General features: G+C 37.3%; 1 protein-coding gene across 10 annotated transcripts in view; it reads left to right on the top strand.

Moving 5' to 3' along the window:
- DNTT (DNA nucleotidylexotransferase) overlaps positions 1-15,716 on the top strand; it is a 164,871-nt gene that overhangs the window by 89,167 nt on the left and 59,988 nt on the right. For all 10 annotated transcript variants that reach the window (XM_021400072.1, XM_021400071.1, XM_021400068.1 and 7 more), the window contains 4 exons: positions 8,704-8,874; positions 10,066-10,137; positions 12,975-13,098; positions 14,395-14,527. In XM_021400072.1, the coding sequence (XP_021255747.1) occupies positions 8,704-8,874; positions 10,066-10,137; positions 12,975-13,098; positions 14,395-14,527 (500 nt within the window). The remainder of the gene's footprint in view (positions 1-8,703; positions 8,875-10,065; positions 10,138-12,974; positions 13,099-14,394; positions 14,528-15,716) is intronic.

The following is a 15,716-nucleotide window of genomic DNA, read 5'->3' as shown; positions in this document are numbered from 1 at the left end:
TTGAATTATGTTTTGATGATAGTATTTTTTTATAACAACTTCATATTTTGAGACAGAGTTGAGAGAGAGTTCAATTTTATTAGAGATTTTCTGTTTTCTTCTGTTAGCTTGGAAATTCTGGTTTTTGATATTGCCTAGTAGAGGGGCACAAAGGTATTGTTTGCTTATGCATTCCTCGGTGAACTCACAGTTTTTCCTTTTACTGGACTTTGCCCTGATACTCTATCAAATTCTTTTGAATGAGTAGCAGTTAGGTTTGAGAAAGTGTTGTATTTACGTCTGACATCTTTTTGTCTCTTCATAAAGGCAAGAGGACGGTAACTTATATGCTAGTGTGGCAGTGATCTGCATACAGCAGGGCATTGCATATGATAGTTTCTTGGGAGAGACATGCTGAAGACTTGAATGCTGGAGATAAAACTGTAGTTAGTGATAAGTTTTTTTTGTAAGTCAGAGTCTATATATATTTCATAAGTGGAAATACCATTTATGAAAATCAAATGGCAGAGGGATTTGGTGAGATACGAGGACAGTGACGTGGTTTAGCACGTGTTAAATTTCTATGTTCAACTGTCTCATGTTTCCTTTATAGTGTAAGATCCAGGGAATAACTTACAGGAAGTTGTAGCAAATCAATTTTCTGTCATAGAAGAAGCTACAGAAGGATTGGCAAAAAATGGTGCAGATTTTCATGACTATGTTCGGTATGAAGCAAATCCCCACCCAAATTATTATTTCAAGCCTTGAATAGTGCTGCAAATCCCTTTGTTTGTATAAAAGGTGGATGAAATATGTCAAACTACATGTCAAGGACAAGAGTGTGGCATTGTGTGGCAGCTTATGGAAGGCAAACTCCCTCTGATTTGTGGAGTCTCATGCATTTTTGTGCCACTGTGCCACACATACTGTGACCTTGTGATCCACAGCTTAGAACGTACTGCTGCCATGGCATTACTGATTTGGATGATTCAGGAGTGCACCCGAGTATGTAGCTTGGACTGTAGCTGTTCAGATGAATAAAGATGGAAAACAAAAGGGCAAATCATTTCACCCAGAGTTTGTACAGTAACATGTTAATCTTATGTTTGCCTTAAACATTAGTGCTTTTCTTTGGTAATGTTGTAACATTACTCTCTCTGTTTCATTTGTAAATAGCCATTCTCCCCCTATCCTGCTGAAAATACACACTTGGTGGCTGCACTGTGTTTTCACACGGTAAAATAAATGGAGTCATTCTGCTTTGTGCAAGGGGGTTTGTTGGATTTGAATATTAATACCAGACTGCAACAAAATTCAGAAAGACATTCTTATGTGAAGAAAATGCAATCTAATTCTTACAGAAGAAACTAATTAAATCGAAGGCAAATAGTTCTGTGATTTTAAGGCTTATTGCTAATGCTACTGAGTGTTACTCTACATAGGCTGTTACTCATGGTAATGAGAACGCAAATGTTTAGCATGGGAAAGATGCCTGTTTTTCTTTCCATTTTGCTAGAGGAAAAAAAGTAATCCCTATTTTATTTTCTCTTCTTTTTATACCTAAAAAAATACACATCAGTTATGCCAGTGGTTCGAGCATTTATTATTATTCCATTTTAAGTCAGATCTCAGGAGAGTCTAATGAACTTGGAAGTTCTGTAGGTAGAAAACGACTAACTGAATACACGCTAAATAACGTACTGTCTTACTGACGTAACTTACTTCAATAACGAAGGGCTCAAGAACCCTAGTATCATGAATGTTTTGATGCACATTATGCTACTTCTGTTATTCTGTCTCTCAGCTCCTTTGTTTCTCCAGTTGATGTAGCATGACATGGTAAAATCTTTGGACCTGGGCAAATATTGGGCTTTTCTGTTCAGTTCAGAAAAATCAGAGAAAAATAAATTCAGATGGTAACAAAATTGATCATTTTATTTATATGGAAATTCTTTTAGTTAATTCTACATGTTGACTCAGATTTTTGAATTCTCCTTGAAATAAGAACTTGAAATGATTTATTTTGGTTCTCTGTGTATATAATGTATATACAGACACTCCGTGTTTCTTCTCTTTGGCTCTTGAAATTAGAATTAACAGTGGAGAAAACTAGAAGAAAATTATTTGAATGTCTTGGTCACTCTAAATCTCCTTTAAATCTCTTTGGTCAGCCCAAAACATGGGCAACAGCAATTTTATGAGAACTAGAACCCACCCTATGGGTTTACAACTTACTAAATAAACTTGAAGCGTTAAACAGTGAATGAGAGAAAAAACAATTCAATTCAAATTGCTACTCTTAATACGATAGTATAGGTAGTAAGGTATAATGTGGGATTTCTTTTTTTTTTTTTTCTTTCTTTCTTTTTTAGTTTAGCACAGTTAAATATTTAAGTGTGTATCTCCTTGGTGGGTTAAGTTCACCTCTACATTACTATGATTCTGTTTTTTCCATTTGTGCTGCAGTAGCACTTGCAGGCTCAAGTAAGACAGGGGTCTTTTTTTAAAGGGATGCTGCACATTGTAAAAGACAATTCATGCCCTGGAGAGTTCGCAGCCCTAGTAGACAGCAAATGAAAAATAGCAAGGGAAACAATGGCAGGGAGGTCTGAAGCAGCTTTCCATGTTCCCAAGGCAGAAGGACAGTGGATACAGCCATGGAAATAAGGCAAGTGACATGCCCCTGAAGCTGGAATGCTTTACTTACTAAATATAGATTTAAAATACTTTATCCAAATATCTTCCATCTTATATTTTCCAATTTAATAATGGAAATGTCTGTTCTTACAAAACTTTTAGACAGGTTGTTAAGAAATTTTGCAAGTAGCAATGGAACTGATCTGAGAGTCTTATTGTTACAAGAAGGATATTATGAAGCATAACCTGGAACTATTAACTATTTTTGCTTTCCTGAAATGTGAGTGGTCTCATATGCTCTGATAATCATTTTCAACATGAATGGATTCGTTCTTCAGGAGACAGAAAACAGCATAGCATTAAAAGAATTTTTTTGAGAATCATTCTAATATATCAGTTGATAATCTTGTTCCATGTTTTGATTCCACTGTGATTTCTAGCTCTTATAATCTAATATTTTAATGTGCAAGTTGCTTACTCATGTTTTTGCATTTTTTATATTTATCTTAGGACTTAAGTACTAAATGTTAAATAACCTTCAATATTTCTGTCAACATATCCAGCCTCATTACTTTTAACATAATTCATCAAAATCCTTTTGTACTTTTGCATCTGACCAGTATTTATCTGGAAGCCCATTCCATCCCCAAATATTTCCATAGCCTAAGTCTCATTCACACACATTTCTGTTTCAGGCACAGATGGACCATTTTTTATAAATAGCTTTCAAAATAATAAAAAGCTGAAATGTAGCTTAGCTATCTTTCACATCTAATTAAAGCAGTCTCTACAGAATACTCCAAGGCTATGAAAATCCTCCATGTTAGAAATCTTAGAGATTTAGTTTCCTTTTGAAACTGGTATTTGTTAAACAGGCAACCTGATTATTCTGATTATATCTGATAAAAAAGCTGGCAAGGTGCTTGCTGTATAAAGTTTAGAATAACATTAGGGGTTAATGGCTTTCCTTTTTTTATATCACCATGGATAGATTTCATGGCTTATCTTATATAATGCAAGCTTTTTCTCAGCTAATGTAGGAATTCCATGTGCTTTCCCCACCTGGAATATTATTCACTATGTACTAAAGCACTGAATAGGCTGCCACTCCATTTGGAGATCAGTTACTTTTATTTTATTTTTTAAGCAGAAAGATTTTATCAAAAAGAATGTCAAAAGCAGTTTTATGTAAAAAGGCAGATTTGTAATTAATTGCAGCACTTGCAGGGAGTGTTTTGTACAGGGAATAGTGCACATTCAGTACTATTTAATTGTTTATTTAAAATAGCTTAATGAGCTCTGGGAAGGCAGGAAAACACTGAATAATGCAAACTAGAATGATAAAAATACTTTGATTATGTTTTCTCATTGACTGGCTGTCAACAGTCTCTGAGTAAAATAATAATGTTCAATAACGGTGGGGTACAGCTTTCCTGTAAACTGCCCACACACCAGTAGAAAGGAGCTAGTACTGCTCTAAAACAGTGATGCTGGTGTATGCAGACACATTTATCATTATGGCTGACTCTTCAGCATAGAATATGTCTGTTTAAATGCCCACAAGAGTCCTACTACTGGGAGTGAGAAGAAGCTTCCACAGACTTTTCAAGTTTCCTGATCTAGAAGATGACTTTCCTAGTCTGTAATTACTGCATCCCACTGAACAAGTACTTACAAGAATTGTTTCCTGTGTGCGTGTTTGTATAGATTATTTAAAAGGAGGCAACTACTCTAAGTTTTTGGCTCTATCCCTGGTTAATGCTAGTGTCAACCTGCACTGAGATATTTGTTACCAGCCATTCCTTTCTTGAGCATTCACTATAAAGAGAGAACAGGAAAAGCAACTGTAATTTTGTGAGTGGAAATGTAAACCTCGCTTGAAGAAAAAGTAGCATCTTAGGAAACTAGGAATAGTAGTATCTACAAAGATACTTTCCTAAATAGTAGGAAAGATTCTTTGAAACTGGTAAAGACTAAAAAGATTAAGAACTTGAAAGAGCACCCGAACAAAATAAACACAACAGCATAGGAAAACTCTGATCCCTTTGATTCTGTGCTCCAGAGGGCTAGCTGAAGAAACTCCCAGATTTTGCACCTTGCTGAATGGCTCTCTATTCCAAGATGTCTGTCATGAATTGTTATGAAAATGGAATTGCACTGCTCTTATTAAGCTGGCAAATAAGTGTGCAGCTAAGTTTAGGATTCCTTTGGTGAGATGGACAACTCATGCCCAATCTTCAGAGATTCTTGACTACTTAGTAATTCCTTAATCACAAGGACTTAATTATTTCTTTCATAGTATCATAGAATTAGCTGGGTTGGAAAAGACCTTCAAGATCATCCAGTCCAATCATCCACCTACCACCAATAACCCCACTAAACCATGTCTCTCAACGCTATATCTAAACGTTTCTTGAACACCTCCAGGGATGGTGACTCCACCACCTCTCTGGGCAGCCTATTCCAGCGCCTGACCACTCTTTCAGAATAGTAGTACTTCATAATGTCCAGTCTAAATCTCCCCTGGTGCAACTTGATGCCATTCCCCCTTGTCCTGTCGCTAGTTATAAGAGAGAAGAGGCTGACCCCCAGCTCACTACAACCTCTCTTCAGGTAGTTACAGAAAGCAATGAGGTCTCCCCTGAGCCTCCTCTTCTCCAGACCGAACAATCCCAGCTCCCTCAGCCGCTCCTCATAAGGCCTGTGCTCCAGACCCCTCACCAGCTCTGTTGCCCTCCTCTGAACACGCTCCAGGGCCTCAATGTCTTTCTTGCAGTGAGGGGCCCAAAACTGGACACAGTACTTGAGGTGGGGCCTCACCAGTGCTGAGTACAGAGGGACAATTACTTCCCTACTCCTACTGGCAACACTATTTCTGATACAAGCCAGGATGCTATTGGCCTTCTTGGCCACCTGGGCACACTGCTGGCTCATGCTTAGCCAAGCATCAACCAACACCCCCAGGTCCGTTTCCTCTACTCAGTCTTCCAGCTACTCTGCCCCAATCCTGTAGTGTTGCCTGGGGTTGTTGTGGCCAAAGTGCAGGACCTGGCACTTGGTCTTGTTGAACCTCATCCCATTGGCTTCAGCCCAGAGATCCAGCCTGTCCAGATCTCTCTGTAGGGCCTCTCTACCTCCAGGCAGATCGACACTTCCTGCCAGCTTGGTGTTGTCTGCAAACTTACTGAGGGTGCTCTCAGTGCCCTCATCCACGTCATCAATAAAGATATTGAAAAGGACAGGCCCCAGCACCAACCCCTGGGGAACACCACTCATGACTGGTCGCCAGCTGGATTTAACTCCATTCGCCACCACTCTCTGGGCCCGGCCCTCCAGCCAGCTCCTTATCCAGCAAAGAGTGTACCTGTCCAAGCCACAGGCTGCCAGCTTCTCCAGGATAATATCGTGGGAGACAGTGTTGAAGGCTTTGCTGAAGCCTAGGTAGACCACATTGTCACGGTATTATCTAAGGGTCTGCGTCTGTGACAAGGGGGACAAGCCCGAAAGAAAAAAAAACAAGAAAAGAGGAAGGAAAGAAAAGAAAAATTGCCAGCGAGTAGGGGCCAGCCCCCAGGCCGTCCGGTGGCTAAAGCAGCAGAGAAGCCGTGGAGCCGCAACCTGGGAAAACAAAGGGAAGAGGGGAAAAAAAAAAAGCAAGGGACTCGTAGGCGGATCTAACACACACACACAAAAAAAACAGTGGCACCAATCTGAGGAGGAACAACCAACTTTACTAAATATATAAAAATGAGGCTAGTAGAATTATATTAGAGAGTTTACAGGCTGAAAATCTTACACAGTAAACTGCAGGAGGACCACGTGCTTTCTCCGCCGGGCAGGAAGAAACAGACCCCTGCGTCTCCCACGCGGCTTCACCCCCTCCCCTCCAACGCGAAGACCCCTGGGGAGTGCACCTCCTCCCCTCCCCCTCAGAGGGCCACACCAAAAAAGGTAGTCTGCAGTAACCAGGGAATTAACTCTTTAACTGCCCGTACCTTACATGATGTAATGATGTGGAATACCGACAACAAAAATCACAAAACCATAACACACATCAACAGCCTTTCCCCCGTCCACCAGACGGGTCACTTGATCATAGAAGGAGATCAGGTTGGTCAAGCAGGACCTACCCTTCACAAACCTATGCTGGCTGGGCCTGATCTCCCAGTTGTCCTGCAAATGCCATGAGATCTCCCTCAGGACAGTGTGCTTCTGCTGATTCTTTAACAATCTTGATTGGTGAGTGTTCACTCAGAAGGCAGAACCTGATTTGTTTCAGGAAAGTCTTCACTAGAACCAATCCAGCTAAAGAGAATTGCATGTATGAGCTCTCCCTTCTTCTTCTATAGGAGGAAATATTTATTTCAGTAGGGGAGCTCCAGAGCAGGTCAACATTCGCATAAATGTCTTATTAATAGCTATCACACAGTTGATAAATTAGATGCAAAGAATCGGAGAACAATAAGAACAAATCACCCTTAAAGGGAATACAAAACTCAATAAAATGCTCGCTTCAGTATTTTCATAGCATTTTCTACAGATGTGAAGAGAAGGATGCAGAATGCTTTATCATGGTAGCACAGAAGAAAAAGAGAAAGTGAAGTGTTTTTGTTCAGCTGAGGTACCTATTTCTTCTAGAGACATATTGTCAAGCCAATTGAGATCTCAGGTTTTTCTCTGTTAAGAGGAAAGCTTTGCAAAAACTAGGGTCAGTAGATGCATTTTCCTCAAAGCAAAGCCTTTCTTTTACTTTGATGATACCATGCTGTTAACAGTCTGAACAACACAATGTATCGGATGATCTGTTTTTCTGGAACTCACCAAACTGAATAAAATGTAACAGGTAAACAATCTACACTCATTGTGAAAAGCATATTTAATTTTAAGAAGTTTTTCTGTTTTAATATTCTAAGAGCTCAAGGATGGTTTTGTTGTTGTTGTATAGATCAGGCTCCATTCCTTTGATGCAGGATCAGAAATGCTATTCTCAACTCTGTGGATGTAACGACGGAATCACTTCACTGGGTTTGCCATCATGTCAGCGAGTGGGGTTGGAACTGACTCCACTTCACCTGGAAGTATTATGCATGTAGTGTTTTGGATGCCCAGGGCCTGTAACTTGTTTCTTGGCTTTATCTTCCAATATAAAGCACATTATTGCAACAATAAAAATCAAAGTGAAACCCAAGACTTTTAAAAACAATACAAAGATGAATTTAATTACCAGTTAATTACTTACCCGAGGGCAGGAAAAATCTGTTTAATCTTTTCCATTCCTACTATTCATTACAGTCATTGTTTTAGTAAGTCATCTGCTGTCTCCTGGTATCTGTATCACAGGATGATTGCTCATCATTATTCTTAAAACTTTTCTGAAGAGCTTCTTGGACTACAGCTTAGTGGAATGTAATTGCAGGCAAATGCACACCGACAGCCACTTCTTTATTATTTTGTAATGTATTGGTTAAAGAATCAACAGGAGTAACCTGAAAGACAGGAAGGATACTCAGCAGCTCATAAATATAGCAGGATATACGGTGCTTTCAAGACTTGGATCAGCTTGCTACTCTTGAGAATCTGATGAGTAAGAATGGGATCTCCTGCAGGGATGCCAGACCCTTTGCCGTGCAGGAGCTTCAGAAAGCTCCCTAATCGCATTTGTTTATGGTCTGCAATTAGCCTGTTCAGTGCCATCTGAATGGTGCACGGGGTCATCCCTAACCAAGAGGTGTGGGATTTTAGATTTATATTTTGAACAGCCAAAGTCTCTTCTGGGTATGCTACACTCAGAAAATCTCAGAAGAAACCTCTTAATTTTGTACCCTTGGAAAAAAATTGAGGTTTTTTTTTGCAAAGCTTCATTAAGAACTTGGTCTTCCAGCTTCTAATCAGCTGGAAGCCTTTAGAAGTTCTTACCTTAGAGTGAGTATATAATGATGCTGAATTTTTGTGATGAACTCCATCTTTTCACACTATCATAAATAAATCTTTCTTGAATTAGCATACAAAGTAACCCTTCTAAGGATTATATTGAATACTTTAAGATTTCACTAACTTTGTTTCTACCCCTTCTCTCCCTTCTCCCAGGATGCCTTTGAGATATTGGCTGAAAATTATGAATTCAAAGAAAATGAAATATTCTGCCTGGAATTTCTAAGAGCAGCTTCTGTGCTGAAATCTCTTCCATTTCCAGTAACCAGAATGAAAGATATACAGGGGTTGCCCTGCATGGGAGACAGAGTCAGGGATGTTATTGAGGTAACACACCTCTGCATTTGCAGCCAATTGATCCTTTTACACATCTACCTCTAGAGGTCACAGAATGCAGCACTGATATTTGTATGTATTTACTCAACTGTATGTATTTCCTTTAGTAACAATATATTATCCTTGATACTAGGAATTCAGTGATTCCTTGAATCCTTTCACAGTAACATAAATTTCTGAAACAGAACGCATTCTCTTATTCAGAAGTTAAATCATGAATAAATACAAATAAATAATGCAATGTGAGACTTATATGGCATTTTTAAGGATCCACTCTGATTTGAATGTGGCAGTTAAACCATGATAGTTTTGCTCATATAACATCTGCCCTTGGGAACATCACTTTTCTCACCTGAATGCTTTATTGGAAATACAATTTCTGCCAAACTGGTAAATATTTTAGTACTTTAATGTTAAATCCTACCATGCTCTGAATTATATCAGAGCCTTTTATCTAGGTGAAGGATGAACTTTACATTCTTATAGAAACTTTGAGAATTCCCTGCATTTTTCTTTAGTTCTTGGCCTTTTCAGGACCCTACATCTCAGGTACTGTTATTGCAACAGGAGCTGATCAGAGAGTCTCCAGTGCCTGCAGAGGTCATTGCTGGGTGTTGTGATTCACTCCAGCTCCTATTCTGCCTCACTCCACCAGTTAAGAACGCAGCCTCTGAAGAGCTCTTTGTGCCTACTACCTTAGGGTTGGGAATTCAATTACAACCTTACAGAAAGCAGAATGATTTTTGTTGTTATAAAAATGTCTTGTTTTTCTCATTTTGTTTGTTTTATTTTTTCCATTTTTTTTATCAGAGAGGTTGAAGGAGCTGTACATTCAAGAAAAAAGATTTGGTTTTAAAATACTTTTACTGTTAAGAGAAGTAAACTCAAGAAAATTATGAAATTTAATTTTCATAGTAACACATTGATAGCTTATGATAAATATCTATTTTCTGGCTGTGAATTTATGAGTAAATAAGTACTGTGAAATTCATTCTGTGGTCCAAGTTTCTCCTTCATCCTTCAGTAATTTTCTGTCTCAGAAAGGATTGCAGATTTTAATCCTGATGGAATAAAACAATGCGCTTGCTAAATATGCTCTCATTGTTTTTACAGATTGATAAGACTTTTCATTAGATTGTTTCATAACATCTTGATTTTAAAAATAATGCTTCTATCTGTTAGGAGATTATTGAAGAAGGAGAGAGTTCTCGAGCTAAAGACGTATTAAATGATGAACGATACAAATCGTTTAAGGTAAATCTTTGAGGTTTGTTACTGTTGTTGAAAATTGAGTATATTTCCTTCTGTTTAGTAAGGAGCTTACTAATTGACACAACGGTCTATTTTATAATAAAGAAATATCAAGTGTAAATAAAGAACAGATCTTGAATAAAGAGAGCATGGAATAACAGTGAAATTAGCTCCCTTTGTAGTCAGTATGCTGCATATGCTGCTGCTCTTAAGCTTGAACTAAACAATCACTTTTTTCCTTAAAACAAATGTAACATATTCTCTTTCTTTTAAGTTTAATACAGTGTTTGTTTTGGCATTATTCCCTCTCCCCCCATTGTGTTATTGTGATAATACTATGCCACTTAATTCTGGTATTAAGAGAATGCTAGATAAAGTAGATGATTCAGATCGATTTTAATTCTCTTTTGTGTAAAGCAAAAGAAAGAGGACTTGGAGGTATTTCTTTGTCAGGCATCTTGTTGGTTCAGAATCCTGTCACATTTCTGTATAGTTACAGGAAATCTAGAAAATAAATACTGCATTTCCCATTTCTTAAATATTCTCCACTGGAAACGTATCTTTTCAATTTTATCTGCAGTTTTAATATCTAAAAATATCCTCTGTGTTTTCAGAAAAAAAAAAATCAGAAGGAGAATAAAAGGAATGGGACTGTTTAATTCCCCCCTGTATTATTCACTTCAGCTATTTAAAGGCACTTTCATTCCCTCTGAAGCATAACAGTGATATGAAAGGACATTCAGATACGGTAATAATGGTCAGAAAAGAGGTGTAGATCCTCATATGTAGCAGGATTCAGGAACCAGAATTACTTATTAATGGTAGTAAAAATTGAGGATCAATAATTGTATATTGTATTTCAGAGTTTAAGAAAATTTCTTAGAGTTTAGAACAAAACCTATCAGAGGACATATTATCTCCGATATGTTTTATGCTTTTTTTCATGTGGCAAATTACAACAAACGAATGTGGATCTTTTTATAGCTGAGTGCAACCTCAGCCTTTTGACTAAACTGGCTGTAGCTAGTTCATCACAGCTTTTTTTTAATGTGTATCTAGATAACTGAAGGTGAACCCCATAATATTAGCAAATTCCTAATTTTCAGTGTTTAACAAGATTCTGGTAACTATTGCTAATTACTTGTCGTGACTTTAAAGGTCACAGCTGGTCACAGTATTGCAGCTATCAAACCACTGAAGTAAATTATACAGTCTATGTTTTAGATTTAGGGTACATGAATGACATGGTCAGTTTTCCTCCTTATGGAAGTGCCGTAGTGAACAACTTGATACAGTTCACTTTTACCAGATGAAAATGGGAATTCTTGTGTACGCCACTGAAGAAATGTGCTGTCTGTTACACACTGCACTCAGTGCTGTCTTCAAATCAACAATGAATATTAATGGAAGAAATAATTTTTTTTTTCCTAAAAATTTAAGCAGCAGCGTAAAGCCCACTTTCTTAAGCTCTCTCTCCCCATATTAATTAAGTTTATTGGAATAGTTCTAAATCCAGTAATAGGCCCTTTTGAAGATGAAGCACTAGCAGACAAATTAAAAGATAGCAATCAAAATATTTAAATCATTCTTTCATAAATGACCATGTTTCAGACAAAGAATAGGTAATTTCATCCATTATATACAAAGCGTATATTTAATATTATGCAAGATTTTCACTCTTCTCTTTTCTTTATCATAATTATTTCCAAAAGTTAGTATAATTAGAAAAACACAAAATAGCAAGGTTGGAATTCAGAGGTTGTAGATTCAGTGGAAAAAGGCATTCACATCTTACATAGCTCTTCTTTGGATTCTGTAGAAGTACAATGAAACTATTAAGAGTTTCTGTATTTACAAAGTGAAGAAAAAGAACATGCTTTCAGTAGGTATGAAGGTTTTTCCTCTGTTTATCTGCAGTATTCGTCTACTGCATACATCAGTGGTTTACATCAGTGACGTTTTTCTTTGCAACATTTCTTGGGGATTAAGTGCACAAAATGACTTTGGAATGAATGGAATGTGACCATACTAAAACTTCACAAAGTGGCAGATTTCGGTCTGTGTGTGTCTTTTTTCCTACAGAGGGCAAAATAATGAAATCTGTACTCCAAGACTGATTTTACTTGGACTCATGATAGGACTGAAGCATTGTAAGACTGTTAACAATATGCCAGCAAACAGATACGAACTCTCCATTTATACTTGAAATTGATTCTCATTTTGGTAAACAATATTTGGGATGATCTACAAACGTCTAAGTTGTTTAGAATATAATATAAAAATAGATCAGTTGCCTTCATGTACTTACCACCTGTTTCTGTGCACTGTTGAGACAAGTTGCCCTCAGGTACCTCAATCTCAGTCTCTCGAGAGTGCAATGGTGCCACCATCATGAGTACAACTGACAGCTTGTAGTGCATAAGATAAAAATTGTACTTTCAGTCAAATTAGGCAAACAGTGTTGAGATACCTCCTAACATATAAAGTTGGCTTGAAGTTATCTAGCTACCTTGTGATTCTGTTTGCACGTCTCAGTTTTCCAGGAAAACAAAGAAAGTCTTCACTGAACGTGTACATTTAACTAAATTACACAAAGATGCTGGATACTGTGTAGATTTCACTTTAATGAGAACTACCTACACATAAAAACAGATGTCTACTGCATACAACTATACAAAGAAAGGAAGCTGTATCTGTGCATTTGCAATATGCTCTTTTTTATGTTCACTGTAGGATACAATCTGCCCACTATTCTCACAGTGAAACCACCTTGTTAGCGACTCGTTAATTTACTTCTCCTTCAGACATGCCTGAAATGTGTTTTCTTTCACTGACTTCAGCAATTTACTTCAGTCTTTGGAGTGGGAGTAAAGACATCAGAGAAATGGTTCAGAATGGGTTTACGAACTGTGGAAGAGGTAAAAGCTGACAAGACCTTGAAGCTGTCAAAAATGCAGAGAGCAGGTAAGGTGCAAGTGCCATTAAAAAGTCAGTATCTCTGTGCTTTGAGAACTTGAGAGAAGGAGGCGGTGGTAGCACAGTTCATTTGTAAATTCAATTTCTTGATGCAGGATCTTTTGAATATTAACTTATTAGGTTAAAACAGTATTTAGTATAATAGGGCCCTCTAAAAATGATGTCATTCAACAGCTATGAATGTGGATCTTTTTAAATAACCTGCATGGGTACCCAATGAATTATGTTCTTATATACAAAGCTATTAATGGATCATTTTTGAACAGGCTGTGAAAAAACTCCAACACTAGAAGAGCCCAGAACTGCTTTTCAAGAGGAGGCCTGTGTAGTTCAAGGCAGCTCTACTCTAGTGAGAAATCAAGATTTGTGATGAAATACTTGCAAAATTACCTCCATAATCCTGGTACATCTTAACACCAAAGTTTTAACATAGTTAGATGAACAGTGTGGCTTCTCCAAATATTTTTTTGTGTGCCATTTTTCTACGTAAAGGAACTCATTTAAAGAAAACAATCCATTACATAAAGGAAACACAGCATGACATTATGATTATGTAACTTGATTTTTGCAGCTTAGAATCCTTTGGATTGGCATGCTCTTTCTTTTCTTTCTTCTTTTACATATATATTATATCAAAGTGTTGAAGCAAGCTGCAGAATTGGGCTCTTTTCATACAAGGACTGTGATCAGGCATAAAGAAAGCTGTAATATTTTACATACCCACTAATCCTGTGGGGCCCATATTTGGGTAGGGAATCATGTCAGGAAGAGTTCCCTTTAAAGTGGTACAATCCAGAAATGCCATTGGTGGGAACTAGTAGGGAAGTGAGAGTAATTCAGGTTCCTAATTCAGGATCTCAGCAAGTGGGAACACATACTGCTACTACCCTGACTGCTATGTTATTATAACTGCTGTTCATAAGAACAATGTAATTTATAAAAATTACAACAACAAAGATGAACCAAGGAAGAAATTCTCTTCTGCATGTGATTCCTTCACATCCAATGCAGGAGGCTGACTGTAGAAATGGTGTGGAGACAGAAACAGACCAAAATATACTTCTTTACATAATAAGATCTAAAACAAACCTGTAGTTTCAGATTTGAAGTCACACATTTCTTTATTCTTGTCATTAGCTAGGATTTCCTTGTCCTTAGTAGAAATTAAGTGGCTTGAATTCCTGGTGAGAGGTGACTATGTATTTCACACTGGGCCTACATAACACTATGTAGATTTTGATGATTTCACAGAGTGATCAGCACTTTTTAACCTTTGATTTCCAGGGTTTCTCTACTATGAGGACCTTGTTAGCTGTGTATCTAAGGCAGAAGCGGATGCAGTAAGCTTGATTGTCAAGAATACTGTGTGTATGTTTCTACCAGATGCTTTAGTTACCATAACTGGTGGTTTCAGAAGGTGAGTGAAAACAAATGAGCTCACTTAACTGTTTCATTCAGATATACAGAAAATAATATCTTTGTCTTGTAAATCAAAGAAACTCAGTGGAAAAGTATCAGAATTCTGTTTTATATTTTTTATTTTTAATAGGAAAGCAATCCTTTAATATTCCTGGGTTCTTATGTTTTATTATTATTGCTTGGTTTGTCAGAACAAAATCCTTACAAGAACAGCTTGCTGGAAAAATGTTGAGATCACTTACTGTGCTTCAGTGTGTTTTTTTTTCTTTTCCAGTGTATCTGAATTCGCAGTGCTGAGTCGCTTGTAAAGCCATTCTTTAAACGAAGGCACAATAGCTTTAGGGTTTTTTGGGGGGGCAACTTGGTCACATGGGATTGAAATGTAGTAAAACAAAGCCGGTAGTGTTAGAAGTATACACTGCAGTATGTACTGACTAAGCTGAGTATACTGCAATCTTTAAATAGATAGGGAGATCTCGGAAGTTTTTTTCCTTTTTTTCCTTTCTGATTATTTTTTCTAAAGCTGTTTGTCTTGCTCTGTAAAACCAAACCTGAGGTTGTTGCTCAGAACATAAATGACTCATTGTTCCACCACTTCCATGAGAGGTTTTCAAAAAGCTACACAGCAAAGTGGTAAGACTAGGAACTGTCTTTAGTATTATCAGGCTTCTTGCTCTGTACTCAATCCCTTGTTATGTCACTACTTATAGAGCATGACATGCTCATGAAACAAAATACCCTAGTCAGTATATTAAGTCTGCTGCTTAATTTGGTGGGTTTTTTCTGAGTGTGTTTCTTTGGCTATTTTTTGTGGATAAAAATATCTTTCGGAAATAGCCAAAATGTTCTTTTAGGACTCAAAATGTGCAATTCTAATTCTCTCTAGCCCAACAATTCTAATTCTCTCTAACACAACCAAAACCTATATGAAAGGAAAGGCAGAAGAACATTAGTAATGAGTGTGTTACTTTGGTGAATTAATACTGTGGGCCTAGAAGACTCACTCCTGTGCATAATTAAGACCTTATATTTGTATATAAGTTCTATACAATTTGTAATTGCTGAGAAGAGACATAGTGTTTATGATGAGTATATTTCATTGCCTTTGTGCCACATAATTATATTTATAATTTTTTTTAATGTCCCATATTTCTTGAAATTATATTTGCAGACACCAGCTACTTATT

This window comes from Numida meleagris, chromosome 5 (genome assembly GCF_002078875.1).
Source record: "Numida meleagris isolate 19003 breed g44 Domestic line chromosome 5, NumMel1.0, whole genome shotgun sequence".
NCBI classification, from domain to species: Eukaryota; Metazoa; Chordata; class Aves; order Galliformes; family Numididae; genus Numida; species Numida meleagris.
This window is presented reverse-complemented; position numbering and strand designations above follow the sequence as displayed.